This window comes from Arvicola amphibius, chromosome 2 (assembly GCF_903992535.2).
Source record: "Arvicola amphibius chromosome 2, mArvAmp1.2, whole genome shotgun sequence".
NCBI classification, from domain to species: Eukaryota; Metazoa; Chordata; class Mammalia; order Rodentia; family Cricetidae; genus Arvicola; species Arvicola amphibius.
Window position 1 is genome coordinate 19,330,680 of NC_052048.2, and position 22,368 is coordinate 19,353,047.

At 37.8% G+C, this 22,368-nt stretch overlaps 1 protein-coding gene across 2 annotated transcripts; it reads left to right on the forward strand.

Annotated features, from left to right (window-relative positions):
* Positions 1-11,875: 11,875 nt before the first annotated feature.
* Clec7a (C-type lectin domain containing 7A) lies at positions 11,876-21,696 on the forward strand. 2 transcript variants are annotated; one of them, XM_038320134.1, is made up of 6 exons: positions 11,876-12,039; positions 13,745-13,843; positions 14,805-14,939; positions 16,177-16,328; positions 18,496-18,614; positions 20,703-21,696. In XM_038320134.1, the coding sequence occupies exons 1-6, from the start codon at positions 11,937-11,939 to the stop codon at positions 20,827-20,829; spliced, it is 735 nt and encodes a 244-aa protein (XP_038176062.1). In that variant the 5' UTR covers positions 11,876-11,936; the 3' UTR covers positions 20,830-21,696. The 2 variants fall into 2 exon arrangements, with proteins under 2 accessions (XP_038176062.1, XP_038176061.1); XM_038320133.1 differs by lacking the exon at positions 14,805-14,939.
* Positions 21,697-22,368: the final 672 nt, after the last annotated feature.

Below are 22,368 nucleotides of genomic sequence, written 5' to 3' on the forward strand. Positions count from 1 at the left end.
ATCTTCGAGAACTGGAGTAACTGATGATTGTGAGCCATCCTCATGGTCATGGGAACTGTGTCCAGGTCCTCTGGAAGCACAGTCAGCTTTCTTTCCTCCTGAGGCATGTCTCCAGCCTTTTAGCTACTCTTATAGGCATACCACCATGTATAGTTGTGGTTTTAATTTGAAGTTCTTAAGTTGCAAATAATCTTGTATTTATTTTCATGTTATTATTTAACTAGCTGTACATTTTCTATGATAAAATAACTGGGTACATATTTTGAGAATTTTGTTTTCTTGGGTTTTTAATCTGAGGTATTCACATATTGAGAATAAAAACAGCCTGATATGAAACAAAAGATTTTGTTCGTTTCTTAGTTAGGGTTTCTATTTCTGGGAAGAGGCACCCTGAACACAGTAACTCTTATAAAGGAAAGCATTCAATTAGGTGGCTTATAGTTTCAGAGGTATAGTTCGTTATTATTATGGCAGGACATGGTTGCAAACAGGCAGACATAGTGTTGGAAAAGGAGCTGAGAGTGGAGAAGGAGCTACATCTTGACTGGCAGGCAACAGGAAAAGGTTTAAGACACTAGGCATGGCTTGAGCATATATGGGACCTTAAACAAAGCCTGCCTGCACAGTGGCACACTTCCTCCAACACGGCCAAACCTACCCCAACAAAGGTACACCTCCTAGTAGTACCACTCACTATAAGCTTATGGGGGCAAATATGTTCAACTACCACAGTTTGTTTATTTGTTCTTTTAGTTACAGGCTGTCTTTTGTTGTTTTTTGAAATAGACGTCGCAAAACAGACATTTTTAATTTTAATAAAGTCTGTTTCGTAGTGATATTTTATTTGTAATTTAATAAGTAAAGGTTGCCCAAAGATCAGAGAGTAAAGCATCCACACTCAACTGCCATACCGATGAGGCAGTGGTGGCACACATCTTTAATCCCTGTAGCTACATTATTTGCCATAGAAACGGGGCAGTAGTGGTGCATCACTTTAATCCCAGCACTGGAGAGAAATTTAAAATGGGAGGAGACAGGTTTCATTGTCAGTCTTATTCTGAGGATTTCTAGAGGCAGGATCACCATTTTCAGACTGAGGTAGAGTTAAGAGTCAGTGGTTGGCTGCTTTGCTATTCTGGTCTTCAGATTGAACCCCAATATCTGTCTCTGGGATTTTATTAATAATACATCATAGTTTTCATATTTCAGCCATTATTTCTACATACTCCCTGCCTAATTCAACACTATAAAACTTTCTCTTATGCCTTTTGGTCAAGAAAGTTTTCGGTTCCAGGTTTTATACCTTGAGGTCTATGACTATTTTGGATTCTTTGCAGGCTGTGCAGTAAACTTCCTAGTTTGGCATGTGGACATCCAATTGGTTCAACAGCTTACATATAGGGTTGCTTTTGTCCCTTAACAGTGCTTTACTCTTTTCACATGTTCTGTCCCACTGGCTTCTCCATGTGTTTTCCTACCATGACCTCTACACTGTTTTGAATACTATACTTTCATAATAAACTTTGAAATCATGCAGTGATGAAATTTGAACTATATTCTTATCCAAAACAGTTCCAGCTGATTTGTGCTACTGTATTTCCATATTCAGTTTTGAACTGGTTCATCAACTCCATAAAAACTTTTTTGGTTTTTTGAATCTATAATTTTAGGAGAGCTAAAACCTTAAAATAGCTAATTCATAGCCAGACATGGTGATATACACCTTTTAATCCAGCACTTGTAGGCTGAAGCAAGTAACTCAATCACTATGAATCTAAGGCCATTCAGGACTGCAAAGTGAGATCCTATCTCAAAATAAAATAAAATAAGTGAAATAAAAAGAACATTGATATCCAAACAAAGCACGTGTATCCACACATTCTACACATTCTTTGAGCTCTCTGGACAATGTTTTGTATTTTCTGTACAGATTTTTGCACATTATAGACTGCCATTATGTATTTTATACTTCTCAAATTACTGTAGGTAAAATTGTCACGTACAATTTTGATTTATAAGTATTTGTTGTTAGTGTTCGAAAGCAATGGAATTTATATTAGTGTACTCTGAGGCCTTGGTAAACTCGTTCCATTGTTCTCAAAACTTTCCTTCATATGCTGCTGGAATTTCAGCACAGGTAATAAACATACTCAGTACTTCATGCTTTCACAAACATCTACATTTTGACCTTCACCTTAGGTCACTAAACCTTAAGCATGGTGTCAACTATATGGTTTTTCCTAAATGGTTTTTGTCAATTTAAGAAGTAAGTTACTTCTTAAATAGTTTTATTTTATAATAATTTGTGTGTTTCTGTATGTGTACATGTGAGTACATGTATACTTGTGTGTGTGTGTTATGTGTCTGTCCGTCTGTCTGTGTGAGTGTGTGCATTATACATTTGTTTGTGTGAGTAGATGCATGTTGTGTGGGTATGCTGGTACATTCAGATGCCCACAGAGACACTCTCTAGTTCATGAGACAGAGTCTCTAGCTGAACATAGAGTTTACAGATTAAGTTGGCAGGCCATAAAACCTAGATATACTCTTATCTCTGCTCCCTACCCTGCCACAGCCAGTTACAGGCACATGCTAGCACACCTAGTCTTTACACAAGTGCTGGGGATCTCAACTCTGGCAGTCATTTTCTGTGCTATTCATTTTTATCTCAAGATAAAGTTTTTCATCATGTGGTATATTTTCTAAAGATTTTTTTTCTATTATTCATTATAAGCATGGTGTGTGTGTGTGTGTCTGTGTGTATGGATGTGTGTGTGTGTGTGTGTGTGTGTGTGTGCATGTGTGTTTGTGTCTATGTTGAGAGCAGGAGGTACTCACCCGTGCAGATGCAGGAGGATGCAGACCTGATGGTGAGACTCTTCATTCACTTCCCTTTCTTACTCTTGGAAAGGTTCTCCCATTGGACATGGACCTTCAGTTTTATCTAGACTGCCTGCCCCGGGGAGGCTCCAGGGATCCTCTTGCTTCTGCCCTCCTATACTGGAGTTACAGGCCAGTGACATCTGCTGGGGATCCAAACTCAATTCCCTAGGTTTTCATAGAAACACTTTACCCCCATAGCTACCACCCAGCCTTCACTGATACAGTTTTTGTGACAAATAATTTACCATTGCCACCCCCTCCTAAGATTACTTCTTTACTGGGGAATGATAAGACAAAACCAAAAGATCAAGCATGCAAAAAACAAAAACAGAACAAAACAGCAGTAACAGGGTGCTAGCACTATACAACTCAGTTTGGATTCAAGCTCACTTAGACCATGGTCACAATCCCTAGTGAGGTGCCTGAGAGCACCAAGTCTGGGAAGGGGATAGTAGTGAGTCCAAGCCAAAAGGAAAAAAAGGTAGAAAGGGATCCCCTAGGTTTCCAGATGTTGGTACTTGCATTTCTACAGTGACTGTGAAGATTGACAGACCATTAGCTCCCTCTGTTTTCTCCCTCCCTTCCTCACTCCTCTCCCCCTTCCCTTTATCTTCTCTTTTCCCTTTCCTTCCTTCCCCTTCCTTGACCTTGGTCTGTATTACTAATGAACTATGCTGGTCCTGCACAGATCTCTCAGCCTTTGTGTTCTTCCTTCTCTCGTACTAGCCTGGGAACTTTTGGTGTCTTTGTGTCTCCAAAGCCCTGAGTTCAGGGAGTTTCACAAAATCATCTTACAGTCCTGCCCTCTCGGTGACCTGGCCACATTCTAAGCCTTCTAAGTTGTATAATCACAGAGCCTACTTTGTTTCTTTTCCATCTTTCTTACTGTTCATCCTACCTTGCTATTCACCGTTTTGAAAATGCCTACTCCATGTACTGTGTCTATTTTCGTTTTGAATGGAAGGCATACACAATACTCACCGCGCCATCCTGACTTTTGGCAGAAGTCCAAGGTAAATATATATTTATGTTGGGGAGTGAGCACTGAACAAATGTATCCAGTTGAAAACATAAATAAGCTGAAAAAATAAACTAGCGTCTAAGACTGATGGATGAATTTCTTAACTGTCTGGTGCAGTTACTGTTCCAAAGCTAATGATGGAGCTATCTTCGGGAGCCACGCTGCTGCCATATAAATCCTCACTGCTGTTCACACAATCTTCATAGACCCTTTCCAATCATTGCTAGAGCCTCTTTTCTGAAGTGGTTTCTCTGATCTAGGATATCCTGGCTTTCTCTCTCAGTTCATACACTGAATACTGATCCCAATTCTTGGCTTTGCTCCTGTTCTTAAGATTATTTAAATCAGGTTTCAGCTACAGTTCTTTCCCTGTGGCCCGTTTATGCCCCAGGGTTGAGATTCTTCTTTTACATTTTTAAAGTGGAACTAAAAACACATACTTGGTGGAGTGTAAGCAGCTTGCAACTTTTTAAACATTTATCCTTTTTCAGAGAATGTTTGCAGACTGCTGGTGCAAATTTGTTGTTGTTTCCTCATTTATTTCTTTAATGAAAAAGTAAAAAGAGCATGCTGGCTTAGCACTGGCTCTGACGTCAGCCTGAGTTCAGATTCAGCTGCTGACTTCCTCAGTTATAAAGGGAACTTACTGACCATCGTGATGCTTTCACTTCTTCAGGTGAAAAACAAGACTAACATCCCTTGCTACCTCATAGCTATCTGAGAATCTCTAAAGTTTATGGAGTGCTTTTAGTGCCTAGAATTTGATGAGTTCAAGAGATCTCAGCTCTCTCTACTATTTCTTTGCTGGTTTTGTCTTTATAGCATCCTACAGATGTTCTTTTTTTTAGGAGATTCTGAAACTTTTATGCATGGTGAGCAAATAACCTAAAGATATTTACTTGGGCTTAGCACTATGTATAAATGTTATTTTGGAGTCTTGTATTGCAGTGTATGCTATCTTACACAGTGCACGCACACACACACACACACACACACACGCACGCACACACTAATGGGAAGCATCGCTTATTTTTTATTGTAGCTTACGCTGGGATTTCTTAGGACTTTACAGGACATTTGGCTCAATAGAGGAACAGATGGTATACAAGTACGCATGTCTTCAAAGACTGAATTGCCTCAGAGGATTTCACCCAGCAAAGCTGAGTTGCTCTGGCTAGTAACATGAGCAGAACAAATGCACTTTCCTGGATCTACCACTAGTTTATTTTCATAACTTTCAAGTAAGTTGAATACATTGTACATTTTAATCTTGAAGCTATTCTTGGGAGGCTGAGGGAGAATGATTGCTGTGAATTTACCGACAGCTTGGACTACCTAATGAATTCTAGGCCAGCCTGGGCTACAGAGTCAGACTCTGTCTCAACAAACCATATTAAATAAAAATAAAGTATTGAATGTCTATATTTTAGTATAAGGCTACTTATTTTTTTAAATTAGCTTTATTTACTTTCTCTGCATTTTTGGTTCTGTGTGGGCACGTGCCGCAGCACACATGGAGGTCTGAAGACAACCTGTGGGAGTCTGTCCTCCTCTTCCTCTCTAGAATGAAATTCAGGTCATCAGACTCGGCAGTTGAGTCACCTCACTGCTTCTCAAAGGCACTATCTTTGTACCCGAACCTACGTTGTAAATCCTCTCAAACTTTCCCCTTCATGTCAGCGTCACCCCATGAGGGGCAAAGTATTAAGAAGTGGATGACGTCGTCAACCACAAAACTGACAGCGTTCCGGTTTTCCTGGAACAAGTAAGGAAAAAAAAAATGAGAGTGGAGTGAGGGTTTGGCTTGTAAGGAATGATGCAGTTTTGTTATCCATTGACTTGTGTGTGGGCTTGGAGTAATCTGGGCTTCTACAGTTATTAAGCTGCCTTTGGTTATAACATATTGAAACTTAATGGTCTGTGTTAAGGTTCAGCCAACAGCTGCATGCCTCAGCACTGCCTAAGTTGTCTAGCCTCATTATGAGCACTCCCTGCAGTTCATTTATAATTTAACATTGACAGAATAAGCAAATCAATAGCTCTATGAATAATTTAAGCCCCAATAAAACATCCCATAACACTGGCAACAGGAATCTATCTCAATATAGTCATATGTGTCAAATCATCTGATTTTGCTAAGCTGTTTGTTAAGATTGCACCTAAAGCACTATCTCGCTTGGCTTCATTTTCAAAGTTAAATGGTTTTAATTTAAAAAAAAATCATTATTATGTTTTAGAAATTATACAGAATGCTTAATATGTGATTTTAAAGCCCTGCCTGGAGCACCATATGGGAACACATACCTCCAATGTCTAAATTCTGGACGAAGAAGCAGCATGAGAGCTCTGAGTTCAAGGCTAACCTGGGCTACGTGTCCGTGTGTCCTGGCTAGTTTGAACTGTCAATTTGACATATCCAAAAGTTATTTGGGAAGAAAAATTTTGCTGAGGAATTGCTAGATCAGATTGGCCTAGCAAGGCAGCTTGTAGGAGGGCTCAGCCCACAGTGGGCAGCACCTTCCCTAGGCATGGGCTCCTGAACTGCATAAGAAAGCTAGTAAGCAAACAGACAGCAAGATGCATTTGTTTCTCTCTGCCCATCTATAGCTGAGATATGACTAGTTGCCTAATTTTCTGCCTTAACTCCAAATCAGTGATGGACAGTAGCCTGAAACTCTAAACCAAATAAACCCTTTCCTCTGCTAAGCCACCCTAATAGCAACAGAAAGAAGACTAGAATATTGGGCTACAGTGTAAGACCCTGTCTCAACAACAGAAATAGCATTTGGGATGGAGAGGCTGGAAAACTGTGAGCTTGAATCTGTCATGGTCTATACAGTGAGTACCAGTGTCATGGTCTATACAGTGAGGACAGCCAAGGCTGTATAGCAAGACCCTGCCTGAAAAGCAAAACAAACAAAATCTGACTATATATTTCAGTAACTTAGATAACAAAGTAATTGTATCAAATATTTTGCTTTTCTTTTATTCAAATCAGCCTTGAAAAAAAATATGGATCAGAATTCTTTCATTCGTAGTTAATTTATTCATTCACTCACTCACCAAATGATTGTTTAGTGAGAATTAATTCTAAAGAGAACCTTCTATAACATGAACAGTGTAGACAGCAATAGAGATACACAGAGACTATTTCCATGTTTCTCAGAACTAGTGCTGAGGAAGAGAAATAATTTAAAATAACTACATTGATATAATTGTATTCAATTAACAAAGGGAAATAATTACTTTAGATCTTTGGAACTGATAATAAATAAGACAATTACAGACAAATATTTTTCAGCATCAAAACTTGTAAATTGATAGCAGAGATTAAAAATTAGAAATAAAATAGGCATACACAGGTATGGCAAAGAAAGCCACATACGTCTAAAACAAACAAAACCTTCTAAAACCCATGACTGTGAAGAGGAAACAGCAGCCGTTCACCCCAATTCCGGTTCTACATGCTTAAATTCTGCAACTTTACTCTCCCCGCCCCCTTCCACCACCACCACCACTCCCATAGCTGATGAGGTTTAGTTTCTATTTTGGCTTGAAATTCCTAAAACAAGGCTGTAGATGGAGCCATCACTTTAACTGTTGCTGTGAGATTTTGCTAAACATTTTGGTTTATTCCTTTCAGCCTGGCTTAGACCACATTTCATAGGCAATCTACTCTCGTTCATCAGTTTTCTCTCTTTTTTTCAGCGTACAAGGATCTTGATAGATATTTTTTTTGCAGGAGGAATCCAGCACAGAAACCGAAACACTTGAAAGTCACTCAGTCTCTCTACAGCAGGTGCAGAAAGGATACTACCACCCGCTGTGTCTCTGGATCCTGAATTTAGAAGCTGCACCAGGGATTTATTTACACTGTGATTCGATGCCTGCTCCTGTCTCTAAGAACACCAAGTGAATCTCTGCCAATATTTTAAGCTCAGTTACTTTCTTCTAAATAAAACTGTGTATGAAATCCCTACATAAAGGGCAAAAGGCTCCCGGGGTGCTGCTGTTGACTCAACTAGGACAGTCCAGAGACCTTCCTGGGGGCTATCTGGCACTACATCCTTCTTTACTATGAAATTAAGAGCACAGGAAGTGAAAACCAAGCATCTGCCTGATCAATGGACTGTTAATGATATATTGAAAAAGTGATTGCAATGGGTGGGTGCGGGAGATGCACCGTGAGCAGAAGGATGAAGGACAAAGTACAGGTCAGCCAAATCCCAAAAATAAATATGCAGGAAAAACCCACTCCACATCGTCCATGGATACCCAAACATCACACCATATTCGAAAACCGTGACACAGTTATGACTTTTAATTAAATGTAAGACAAAAGTTAAAACTAAATGAATTACATACATATTACCACTAAGAATACAAAAGTTAAACAAAAATTATATAAATAAAATGCTTTCTAGTGTTTGGTATTCTTTCTTCAATCCCACCTACCTTCCCCAGGCAGTTTAGAGACACCCAGCTATAATATTAATATGCATATAGAAGCAGGAATTGTTGAGAATTCAGCATGATGACTTCTAGGAGCAGGATGATTGTTTTCCTGTCTGGCTCCAAACACTGTGCTGGACATTGAACTTAGAATACATGGAAAGACAGAATGTTCTTCCTTTTCAGGGTTATAGACTGAACCATACAATGCCATTAACTGGACCAGACTACGGAGTTCACGTGACAACAGAGGAGATTATATGTTATTGCTTTTGGAGCATTATCATTTATCTTTATATCAGGTATAGATAAATGATTTTTTTTAGAAGTGTCTCTCAATGTGTAGCCCAGGCTGGTCTTGAAATTGCATTCCTCTCACCTCAGTCTGTCAGTTGCTGAGGTTACAAGTATGTGACACCAAGCTTAAGTTAGTGGCGGATTCTACAGAGTGAAGTAGGAAAAGTAATAAGGGAGAATAAAGTGTAATGACACCTATGTATGGAGGCTTCATGAAGTCCACTATTTTGTATGCCAGCCTAAAAATGAGAAAAAAGAGAATTATCAACTGAAGAATAGTAACTGTTACTGATATTTTAAAGTATCTAACTGTTACTGATATTTTAAAGTATCTTTTCTTTGATATTTATAGACATATAAAGTATAAATATGTTTATACATTAAGTCAACATGTATTCATTGAAAACCTATGATGAATAAAAAATTCTTATTTTCTTAGGAAATATTACTGTGACTAACACGAGTAAGGTTCTTAATTTTTTTTCTTAATCTGTGTCTGGTTGTGTGGCTGGCCCCTGGCATCCTCCTCTTCTTCCCCTTTTCTCACTCCTCATTACTCTCTTTCTCTCAAGCCTGGATTTCTCCTCCTGTTTATTCTCTCTGCCTGGCAGCTCTGCCTATCATTTCTTTTGCCTATCTATTGACCATTCAGCTCTTTAGTAGACCAATTAGGTGTTTTAAGCAGGGAAAAAACCACAGCTTTACAGAGTTAAAAAATGCAACATAAAGAATGCAGCACACCTTTGCGTTTTCAAACAAAAATTCCACAGCACAAACAAATGTAACACTGTTGTGGTATCTTGTTTGTACAAGATAAAGCTTACCTGAAGATTAGAGGGCGGAGCTATCCAGTAGTTAACCATGGAGGTTTGGAGGTCTGTACAGACAGACAGGAAGTGATATGGATGGGCAGAGAGATGAATATAAGGAGATAGGAGACAGGATGTCTGCCTCTTGTCAGCTGAGGAGATAGCAAAGGTAAGAGTTGATCGTGATTTGCCCCTCTGTCTCTCTGATCTTTCAGCATTAAGCCCAGTATCTGGCTCTGGATTTTTACTATTAAGATCAATTAGAACTAGTGCAGCAATTACACATATTAAATCAATGCTCCACAGCACTCGCTGAGTTTAATTAATTAGTGACAACTGAAGAGAACTGGGCAGGGGCTAGTAGCTTACATTCTCTTTTCTGCGTTTCGTGGAAAATGAGGATGTTCCTTCCCTCTAGACACTGAAAGAGGATCTCCGTCTCCCTCTTTCTCATATGAAGATCTTATGGCCTGTGTCAGGGGTGATCTTCCTCTTTGTATTGTTTCTCAGATGTCAACATGCCTTATCTTGGGGTACAATGTTCTACATCTCATCACACTGCTTCACAAAGATTGTAGAATGAATTGAATGGCTAAGAGGTATTGGAAATAGAAAAGACCCCTATACAACAACTTTATAAACAGACAGTAAGACTGTTGTAGCAGACAAGGAAAAGGGCAGAATCTCACCTAATTACTGTCCACTAAGTGCTCTATCATCTCCATCCTTGTTAGACCTTGAGAAGTACTTGCTCGTTATTATATAACGACTGCTCCTAACTTCACTGGTACACCTGGAAAACCCACAAGTAACTTTAGAAGGCTTTATTCCTAGGAAGGATGGGTCCAATAGGTTCAGGTACCTATACATTCAAGCTTGATGCTGGTAGTGTTGCTAGCTTTTCAAGTCGAGCTGACTTTGCTATTTTGTGGTGAGGAAGACTGATGAATGTTTGAAATCCTGCCTCAAAACGCAAAACTAAACAACAACCAACTTGTCAGTTGGTGGAAGGTGAACCCACTCTTACAGCAGTTAAGTATGGAGTTTGTAATACAGTATCTTTTCTCTGACCTTGCTGTAACAAGTCCACTGCTCTGAACAGTTCCTCAAGGGCAAGCATTCAGGGACATCATCTTTGCTCTCCCACCTAGTGTCTGTGAGTTGGAGGTGCATACATTGCTTCAAGGTGTACCACTGCCTCGTGTCATAAAGATGAGAAGTTCCTGAGTTTAACAAGTGCCATGGACAAGCCCTGGTGAAGACTCATTTTGTCTACCCCTTCACCCTACAACTTCTTCTCATTAGCACCCTCCAGCCTTGAAATGGCTTCGGATTTTGTTTTGTGGACTCTGACTTCAGTTAATATTAGACCTTCTTCTCCATTGCAAATAGTAATTCTTCAATTAATCTATCCTCATTACTTTGATGTCCTCCTTGTTTACCTATGGCATTAATCAAACGATGGAAATCAAACCTTTTCCAAATTGAACTAATTTGATCACTTTGCATTAACCTGTGAATTGAAAGAAAGAGAAAAATTTCCAGACATGTAGCCTTAGGTTTCAGACTTAGATTGTCTGAAACTATCATAAACTATGCCTTGCATTATAAGAATCCAGATGTGCAAGGGCAGTGCCACAGAAAGCAATGGCAAACCTTAAAGAGAGAGGAGACATTGTTCCAGTTCCTTGTTCTAGTTTTAAAATTCCCATTGTCTGAGTATCCATGTCTTTTTCTTTTCATTTGAGAATAGTAGAACTAACACACATTCTTACACAGAATTCTTAGAGGTCTGAGATGAAATGAGAAAGCACATGTGCTGAATAGTACCTAAGACAGAGTAATTATCAATAAGTATTTGCTACTATATATTGATAATCCATGGCAAGCCTCAGAGAGAATCATTTGTTGTCTGTTGCTGGAATAATTTCCTTTTTATCCTTGCCTATGGTTTCCTTCATTAAGCAATGAGTTTTTGTGGATAACCCTTCTGCAAGCATTGCTGGTTCCTCAAGTTATTAAGTATTTAATATATATTTAAGGAATGCACACATCCAAAGATGTGTGCACACATCCATAGATGTGTGCATGTAAGCAGAATTCTAAGAAACCAATGATGAACTCAAGGAACCAAATTTCTTAACAGTTTACATAGGCCATACCAATTAATTGTGTCAACTTGATGGGGAATGTAGTTAAACACTTTAAGATACCAATCTATGTATCAGTCGTAGTATGTATCAGCTTTCTTTAGAATTTACAGCCTCAAAAACAGGATCTAGAGGCAAAAAATGGGAAATTACTCCAACGTGGTTTTCATTTCCTGCTTTGGGCACTGGCTAGACTTCTTATGCTGAACTCCATAAACCTCAGCAAAAAGCTGTTTCAGGGTTTGGTTAAGAGATCCTCATCCTGGAAGTTATTTAATTGGAAAGAACATTCAAGTGCTGTGCCCACTGAAGCCATACGAAACAATGAAATATCACTCTCATCCAGAGAATCTAGATGAAGATGGATATACTCAATTAGACTTCAGGACTCGAGGCATCCACAAAAGACCCGAGGGATCAGAGAAAGGTATTCATTTTTTTTTCTGCTTATAGAACCTTCATTCTTATCAAAAGAAGTAGAGATGTGGAGAGACTTCTGATTTGAAGGTCTTCTTACTGATACACAGACACACAGACACATGCACACACACACACAAACACACACACACATTGATATGTAGTTTTTAAGATTGCTGGAAGTCATCGGAAGATCCTTTGCATGATCATCAAACTGATTTTTCTGGAAACTACTCAACAATGCCCACAGATTGCCTTTGATTTCTGGCAGGAAACAGGACTATTCTATTCTACAGTCACGGAGGCTCTATCAGTGGGAAGTGGGGCTGGCAACATGATAGATAAACAGAGACAAAGGAATTTTAGTGAGTTGTTTGGTGCTTGTCTTATAGTAAGTTGTAAGGGGGCCAAGAAACTCAAAATAGTGTAAACGAACCTGTACAATTTTACAATATATAGTGCCAAAGGGGTGGGGGATTAAATCACAGGGGATCGCATGGCAAATAAAAATTAAATGCATCTTTAGTTAAATCCAAAGAGTAGCCAGGAGTCACAGAGTTTTAGATCACAAATCTGATATACTTTTATGGGAATAAACTTATTTGATTTTTTAAAAACTAGTTGTTGGTATATCAGTGATGAAAATCTTACGCTAGATGAAAATGTTCCATTAGCAGGAGGGTAGATCTTAAAATGGGAACAGTACAAGATATAAGGATGCTAAGGGATCTATCTCCTCACAGGGTGGGTGCTTTACTCTCTTTCTGGGTCTCCTATTGGGCATCTCTGTGACTTGAGCTACTGCTGTTGGTGTGGTAAGTGTAATACAAAATCAGTTCACTGTTGTCATTAAGGAAGAAGTGACTCACAGATTCTGACATCACAATTTGCTTTCTTCTGCTTTTGGGTGCTCACATTATGCAATTATTTTCCACTTATAACCACTTACACAATTCCTTTCTTGTGCAATTTGCTTAGAAGATGGTAGAAAAAAATTGGGTAACGAAAGAGGAAAGGCTTATGTGCTTGTGCTGTGCAAACTACGAAGTGCTCACAATCGCTGAAAAGAGTGTTTCTGTGCGTGCTGAAAAGGGTATTTCTGTGCATTTTTACATAACTTACCTCCAACAATAGTATTTTAAGTTGTTATTGATCCAATTTCACAAGTAGAAATAAAAAAATTAAAAAGAAGGGGATGGAGAAAATAATTTGTCCAAATGGTGTACCAAATAAATGAAAAAGGAAAGCTACCCTTAATAATTGGTTCTGTTTCTCCTATAGAAAGTGGTTCACTCAATGAGCAAGTAGGATTTCAGGGAATGAATAATGTGCAGATATACAGAGTAGCATGTGAACCTGTGATTGAGGACTATACAGATGGCAAGGCATAGACACAGAGTTTAAATCCTGTGGGAAGAGGTTAATTTTAATTTTTAAAAGCTAGCTGCTGGTATATCAGTGATGGAAAACATATGCTAGATAAAAATGTTCCATTAGCAGGAGATAGATCTTTAAATGGAAATAGTATAAGATATACAGGATGCTAAAGGATGATAACACAGCTGAAGCAATTGAAGAAAGAGATATCCTTAAGCTGGGGGACTAGACTATACTGGCTGATGATTCCTTTAGCACTGTCCCCATTTCGGTGTGCTGAGCAATAAAAGGGCTCCATGGACTTTCCTTATTTTCTTTCTCATCTCTCTGCCTTGTAGGAAGCCAGGCTTCATCTCCTCCTTGGCGGCCTATTGTGGTGGCTTTGGGAATCCTGTGCTTGGTTGCACTAGTGGTTGCTTCAGTCCTGGGTTTCCTAGGTGAGTATGGATGAGGGAGATTAATGACAGTCACAGACAATTAATCTGTACATTATTCCCATTGAGTTCTTGCTATTCATTTCCATTTCACATATAGGGGAATGGAGAAACTGGAAGATTGACTATTTCATTGTTATAAATTAGTGGTGGTATCATGAGTAGAAATGTAGATAATCTGCTTAATAAAACATATGCTCTTAGCTATATTGCTCTACTATTATACATGAATAGCTTAATTTTTAAACAGGAATTTAAAGAATAAGTTAATGGAGGGAATTTGCAGAGCTGAAGAAAGAAACACAGTATGCTGTTATTTTTCCTAGGACATAATTATATTAAAGGAGCTGTGTGTAAGGTTATGAGCCTTGTGATATATGGAAATTATCTTACAGATGATCTTTACTAAAAAATTCTTGACTCTACCAAGTTTTGCCTGAGGCACTTAAAAAGAACTAGAGTTATTTTGTGAAAGATGAATAAACCTCTTTAGGTTTCTATATCACATGAATCCTGTGTCAATACAGTTGTATGATACCTTCCAAAAGTTTTCATTGCTCATAATTAGTCAAATGCTTATTAAGTGCAAAAAAATCTATGTGTTATATGTTGGGTAATTCTTAAAGAGCTTCCCATTTTAATAATAGAATAAAAAGGGAGTATTATTGTCATTGAATTATTATTATTTCAAAACTTTTATAATTCCACTTAGATCTATGTAATTTTCTTCTTGCTACCTTTTTCATAGAAGTTACTAATTTCTTTCTATATATAAGATCAATCATCCATGAATCAACCATCAGACTCATATTTTATCAGAAACATATCAGTAACATTGATTTATCCTTAATCATAGATATCCCCTATGATCTTTCATAAAATTTGACTGCTGGAATTTCAATTTTCAAACACAGCAGAATGACTTTCTTTTTTCTGTTACTATTATTGTTCGTGAAATATGAAGCATTTTGGAGATTCAATTCAGGGAGAAATCCAGAGGAGAAAGAAAACTTCCCGTCAAGAAATAAAGAGAACCACAAACCCACAAAATCATCTTTAGATGAGAAGGTGGCTCCCTCCAAGGCATCCCAGACTACAGGCAAGGCCTGAACTAATGGAGCAATGGAATCCTGGATTCCAGAGGTTCATTTCCTGGTGCTGAGACATGGGGGTGGGGAAGATGTTTGCATCCAATAACAGTTTATTCAAACCAAACATGAACAAATATCATTCCTTAGCATAACACATATCCTGTCAGATGCCTGTTATCACAAGTCCACAGCTCTTGCAAAAAGGATCAGTAACTGTTTTTTGTCTCTGGCTATGTGTCGAGACCTACTGGATATAATATAATTTTACGCAAAGGAAGATACAGTGTTCAGTGCCTGTAGGGAACTGATATTTTTACAGTGACATTGTTATAATAAGATAGACATAAAGGAAAAAGAATGTCAGGGGGAAAGTGAGGAAGGGACACTGAAGACAAGAGTGTGAACACTAATAAGAATATACAGAACAAATGGACCTGATGCATACATCACTGAAAACTCTGGTTAAATGCATTCAATTATATCTTTGAATTGATTTTTTTTCTAGCAATTTTTCTGCACTCTGCCTGTGTTTCTGATTAGGTCACAATTGATTGACAATATTTTTCCTTGAGTATTCCATCTCTGGACTTACCTACTCACCATTTTTAGTTAATGAAACATAAAAGAGTCTTCTAAATATAAATAATTACATTTATGCCCCTTCATAACGTGAATTGGGTGAACTGGAGCTGCTGTGTACAGCAATTGATTTGGAATATATTTGCTTTAGGGAGGAACAGTAGAGAAAAGGAGTCTAGTCTAGGACGGGATTTGAAGTAATGGAAGAGATAAGTTTGGTTGTCAACTTAAACACAGTAATTACTCGATTGATTTTAGATTAAAATTTTGTTATGTGTATGAGTGTTTTGCTTGCATGTACTTCTGTGTACTTCTTGGATGCCTGGTTCCCTCAGAGGACAGAAGACTGTGTCAAATCTCCTGGAACTGGAATTGTAATTGGTTGTGAAATGTCGTGTGGGTGCTAGGAATTAAACTCAGGTTGTCTGGAAGAGCAGTCAGTACTGTTAACCACTGAACCAACCCTTCAGTCCCTAATTTCAATTTTTTAATCAACAAAAGGATTTTCATAAATTTTGTAAAACTACAGTCTAATTTGAGTAAAAAATTAGATATGTGTTAATGATGTATATGTTGATGAAAACTCATTATTAGGTAATCATGAAAATGCACTAAAAGAATTAGTTGGTACACAGTGGACATTATGATATTATCTTTTCTTTCCAGGACATTTTTCTGGGCCTTGCCCCCATAACTGGGTCATACATGAGAAGAGCTGTTATCTATTTAAGATGTCACAAAACTCCTGGGCTGGAAGTAAGAGACATTGCTCCCAGTTAGGTGCTCATCTACTGAAGATAGACAACTCAAAAGAATTTGTAAGCACAAACTTCTGCTATAACTACCTGTGGTCTACGTTCAGCAGAGCAAGAGAGATTCTTGGAAGATCAATGTTAATATCAATGTTCTATGTAATCACACAATTATGCAGTAGGCATGGAAAGTACATAATACATTAATTTTAATTAATTAATTTAAAAAGGGATCAAATTTTACTTTAAAATAAACAATTTCAAGTCTTGCAAGGTAGCAGTTGCTGCCAAAGTTGACCTGATTTTGATCCCCAGCATGCATATAATGGAAGGGAAAAAAACGACTTCCAAAAATTGCCCTCTGACCTCCACATGAGCACTGTGGCATGCCACACAACACACATGCACAAAACAAGTAAATGTAAAAATATTAAAACAAATAATTTATAATAAATTTTTATGGTTGCTTGAATATAATAATATGAGTTCTTAATTTTTGTATATTTACACTTCAATTTTCAAAGTTGAAGTACAGGTGAAAAAATTCCCCACTTGTCATTTGAATTATCAAGAAAGAAATCAACAATGATAATATACATTTATGAATTGTTTGTTCTTTGCAAAATACTAAGAAAGGCAAAGAGGGGTTTTTTGTTTTTTTTTGTTATTTTTTTTTTTGAGACATGATTTCCATCTTAGCCCAGACAGACCTGGAATTCACTATGTAGCCAATATTGACTTCAAATTCCTTCTAAGTGACAAAGAGGTTTAAAAGCTAATACTACTATACATAGTTGAAAAGAGAAGCAAGAGTTGTTAATAGTTGAACATCATGTAGTAATAACAAATAACCTGAGAGTTGAGAGGTTGCCCTGTTAACAAGAAATTGTGTAGAAACAGAAGGACTTACCATGCATGTTGTAGAAACAGGAAGAGTTATCATGCATGTTGTAGAACTAGGAGGACTTATCATGCATGTTGTAGAAACAGGAGACGAACCATACATGTTGTAGAAACAGGAGGACGTACCATACATGTTGTAAAATCAAGAGGATGTACAATGCATGTTGTAGATAGAAATGGGATGATTTACATGTGTGTTGTAGAAACAGGAGGATGTACCATGCATGTTGTAGAAGCAGATTTACCATCCAGAAGACTTTGATTCAGAAGAACTGTGAAAAGGGAACAATGCAAAGCATCCCACAACACAGTCCATCTGTACACTCGATCTTCACCACTCCATTTTTATCAGTCTATAATGCTATATCCAATAACTGCAGTTCTTGCTAAAGTTAACAAAAGCAGGAATATAGCCAAGGAAGAGAATCATAGTAGAAATCCACGTGGCCTCTAATACAAATCTGTAATTGGCAAAGAATCATCTCATCTCTGTGACCAATTCAAGCCTTCAATGAAACCTGAATTATTTATTCATAAAATGTGTAGTTTATGCAGTTCTGGGGATGTGATCTGTGGTAGAGTGCTTACATGGCAATTTCCAGGCTCTGGGTCTTACTCCCAGCACGGTGTTTCTTGACAAAGCTAGTATGAATTTATATTTGCAACTTGTGCAAAAATTAATGGCCTATTTCCCATGAAATTTTCAGGGAGCTGGACCTCATTTGATGTTGTGAGGTTTGTTGATTGGGGTGGAATATTGATATAATAAGCCTGTTTTTCCCTCTTGGTTTATAAAAGAACTTATATGTATGTGCACATGTGTGTGCAAATGTGTGTGATGTATGTGTGTGATGTATGCATATGTGTGTGCACATATGTGTGTTGTGTGTATATATGTGTGTGTGTGTGTACTGAACCTACAGAGCTAGGCTCACAACCAGCTAGCCTCAGGATTATTCTGTCCTCACCCCAAATAGTACAAGAGCTAAAGACATGCATGAATACCTCTGGTTTTTAACATGGATATTGAGAATTCAAACCCATGTCCTTGTGTGTTTTCAGCATACACTCTTTCCCACTGAATGATTTCCTTAGCCCATATTATTTATGAATATTATGAATCTATTCTTAATGGGAAGATTGACAATGGCTTTAAAATGAGGAAGTACATCTTTCTGGACATTCAATGATATACAAAGATTGACAGTCCTCTCTCAATTGTCATCTTACATTACATCCCTTTTTAAAAGGACTCATTTGTCTCTAAATGCCTAGAGCATTGTCTTGGGTTTCCCCTGATGTGTGTGTATGTATTTTTGTTTTATTACAGGAGTTCATTGAAAGCCAAACATCTTCTCACCATATTAATTCATTTTGGATTGGCCTTTCCCGTAACCAGACCAAAGGGCCTTGGCTCTGGGAGGATGGCTCACCATTCATTCCCAACTCGTAAGTTTCTGTGTAGGCACATGGAAGTCTACCATGCAATTAATAACATGTTCCTCTGGTCATACATGAGAAAAAGGACAAGTTATGGTGGAGGGGGAGGGAGAAAGGGAGCTGGGAATGGAAAGAAAAAGGTGGAGGAAGGATGTAGAGAATGGTCACCTGATGCTGCTGACTCAGGTCCAGGTGAGGAGAAGCGCTGCTGTTAAGAACATGCATGGGCTTTGAGGTCAGACCTCACTCTGAGGTAAAAACTAACCTACTCACCAGACATGTGACATTAGAAAAATCTCCATACTTCTTTGTGTGCCACTTTCTTTATCCAAAATTGAGGATAGAAAGAGTAACTCTCTTAATTCAATTCAATTTAATTAATTTTTAAAAGATATTTTGATTTACTGATGCTCCCTTTTCTTTTTTATCACTTCTTGGTTAATGTCAATTCTCATATTATTTTTTGTCACCTTCCGTTTGATTTCTTTGAACCAAATTGAATTCTCTCTCTAACTTCTTACATTGGATACTTATTATCTCCAGTCTTTCATTGTTTCATGGTCATTCAATTCAAAATGCTTTCTCATTTCCATTGTAAATTGTTCTTTGATCAATGAGTTACTTAGAAATAAGTTTCTCAATTTACAAATATACCTGTGCTTCTAACATTCTTACTTGTCCTTTAGACTTCATACTTAGTTCCTCTGTGATCAGAGAGCATACTTCACGTGTGGACAATTTCCTCTTCCAGTGCAGGATTTGTGTTGGGAACACCCACATGGGTCCTCCTACATTCCTTTGAGAATTTCACTTGACATTTTGAAGCCATATTAATAGGTATATGTAGACTTAAAATTGTTGTATCTTTCTATTAAATAACACGTCTCTTCTCTTCCTTTCTTCCTTCCTCCCTCCCTCTCTTCCTTCCTCCACCCTCTTTCTTCACTTCTTATTATGATATTGAATTTTGTTTTGACCTTTGTGTTTATTTCTCATAGTTTTCCAGTTTACCTGTTGCTATTTGACACGTGATTTATTTAAATTTTGTTGTCTATAATTTAGCTTGGTTCTTTTGCAAATCAACTCCTGCCACTAATTTGCAACTCTTATTTTGCTTAGAATAATGTCAGTACTAATTATTCCCCCCAAGAATCCACTTAGCACAGTTATTTTAAGATCTGTACCTGCTAACTCTGTGTGCAGTTTATTTTCTCCTGTGCTTCATTCATGTTGGTTTTTTTTCTTAAATACCTAATTGTGTTTGACAAGTGTTTATTAACATTGCATGTTGAACTCCTTAGAGTTTTCTGTATCAATCTAAATTTCACAAAGTAGCATTTAATTTGCTTCCTGTAGGTACTGGTGAGAAGGCAAAGCCTACTCCCCATCCCCGGTGTCACATCAACAGTACTTAGCTACCTCACTTCTACTGATCCAAAGAGATTCATGAACAATCCACAGAACGTGCTTCTTCCTCGTCTGCAGTCTTTATTCATCTTGATTTGTTTTCCAGCTATAAGCATGGAATTAGATGATTCTCTGCAAATTCACAAAATGGACTTAACATTTTAAAATATTACTGCTTCTTAGATTCCAGCGTGGCAGTGACTTAATCTGTGCTTCCAAACTATCTGAATGTCAGGGATTTTTTTTTTCAGAAAATCCTGATTAAAATTCTCCCCAAGGCCTGAGTCAAGGTGGTGGATCTTAGCCTCCATCATTTGCAGAGCAGAATTTCTCAGTCTACCAATCCCAGGGTCTAGAAGAAGCAGGCAGCAAAGGGAAAGGGCATCAGGTGGTGACTTTTGCACTACGGCCCAATGATGTTCCTTGAGTGTGACTAATTGGCATGGCTCTTTATTTTAAGCACCTATTAAGAGTAGCATTCCTTAGGGTAAAATCATTTTCTTACCTTAATTATAGAGACAAGTCAATTACCATTTAAAGATAAATACAACCTAAATTACAGATTCCCTTTCTAAGAATTTAGATGCCTCAGAAGTGTTTTTAGCAATGTCCTTAAACTTTCTGGCTCCAATAAAGATTTTTCTGGGTCTCTGGTTATTTTAACTGCCTCATTATATTTTCTTTTAACAGGTTTCAAGTCAGAGATACAGCTTCCCAGGAAAGCTTACTGCACAACTGTGTATGGATTCATGGGTCAGAGGTTTTCAACCAAATCTGTAATATTTCCACATTCAGTATTTGTGAGAAGCAACTATAAATGTAAGAATGGAGATGAAGAAGAGATAAGAATGTGAGAATGTAGGGATGGCACACACACACACACACACACACACACACACACACACACACACTTTGACCACCACCACCACCATGACCACCACCACCACCAACAACAACCACAACAGAACAAGAGAGACAAATATTGAAAATCAGAGTGAATAATGAAATACTATGAGATCTTGGTAAATTTTGCCTTCAGCTGAGAACTTGGATGAAGAAGCTGAGGCTTCTGTACTTGCCAGATGCATAAAGAGAATAGTATTATCTTCCAGTTAGTAAGCCACAAGACGTGGAGTGAGGCAGCTAAGAAATACAGAGAATCAGTGAACATGAGGTTCCAAGACCCAAATAGAACAATCACAACAAAGCCCCTATATCTGTCAAGGAATATTGCAGTGGAGGGGTAGTTGAAGACTTTAACAGCGAGAGGACAAGGATGCCTACTGCTAGTGTTAAACAAGATTTGTGTGATGATAACTTTAGTTGATATGCCAACATTGATTTAGAAATTTCACAAGGTCCCACCTTCCACATAAAAGAACTAGAGGTGATTTATGATGCAGAAAAGGGTGAAGAGATCTTTCCAGGAACAAGCTTCCTGATGAGATACTGAACCTCAAGAAGTCAACACTAAACACATGTACAAACCAGTAACACTAAATGGACTAGTAGGCTATATCATATACCTACATGTATACACACACACATATGTTACTCAAAATTGTTACTATAGTGTACACTGTGTTTGTGTGATTTGCTCAATGTCTAGCAGTACATCAGACATGGGTAGAAGGTAAAATGTACTTCTAATTTGATAAGTAAAGAAATGAGGGAAGAAAATCTTCACTATAAATAGAGCTGTTATTTCATCCACTTTATCATGATTAAAGTGATCATCACCCAAAAACAGAGACTCTGACTTCTCCCTTGACTCGATAACCCCAGAGAGACTGCCCACCATATCTCTGACAGCAGAACCTGGTGCAACGTGCTATCATAGAGAGGCTGCACTTACAGGAAACATTCTCCTTAAATATTATATTTTGAAAGATAAATTGTATCTGATAGTGGATATTTAAAAAGCATGCAATCAAGATTAGTGTCTTGGAGCACAGAACATGTTTTGTCTTTTTCATGACATGCTATTTTGCAGTTAACAACTGATTCTTTTAGTCATTTCCTTTCAAAAGGATGATTGGAATGTGAGCATGTTTCCTGCTGTGATCTGTCTTGATAGCTTCTAAGCATCTCCATTAACACTGCTCAGATTTCCAGTGGGGATTTCCAAGTTTTTGTGCTGGGGACTCATTTGCAGTTTCCTCAGGCTGATTCATATGTAGGAAGAAAATTTTGCTAGGTCCACTGAATTGCTCACTTGAAAATGATTGATTTTATGTAACTTTCACCTAGATTGCAAAACTGTTTATTCAAGTATCTCTGGCCTCTGAATAACTTGCCTATGTGTAGCAATCACTAACATAATTTGCCTTCTCCCCAAAAGGGTTAATTAGTTTGA

Coding starts and splice junctions, on each gene's coding strand:
- Clec7a (XM_038320134.1), top strand. CDS start 11,937: ATGAAATATCACTCTCATCCAGAGAATCTAGATGAAGATGGATATACT. Junction 12,040..13,744: donor ACCCGAGGGATCAGAGAAAG/GTATTCATTTTT, acceptor TCTGCCTTGTAG/GAAGCCAGGCTTCATCTCCT. Junction 16,329..18,495: donor TAGACAACTCAAAAGAATTT/GTAAGCACAAAC, acceptor GTTTTATTACAG/GAGTTCATTGAAAGCCAAAC.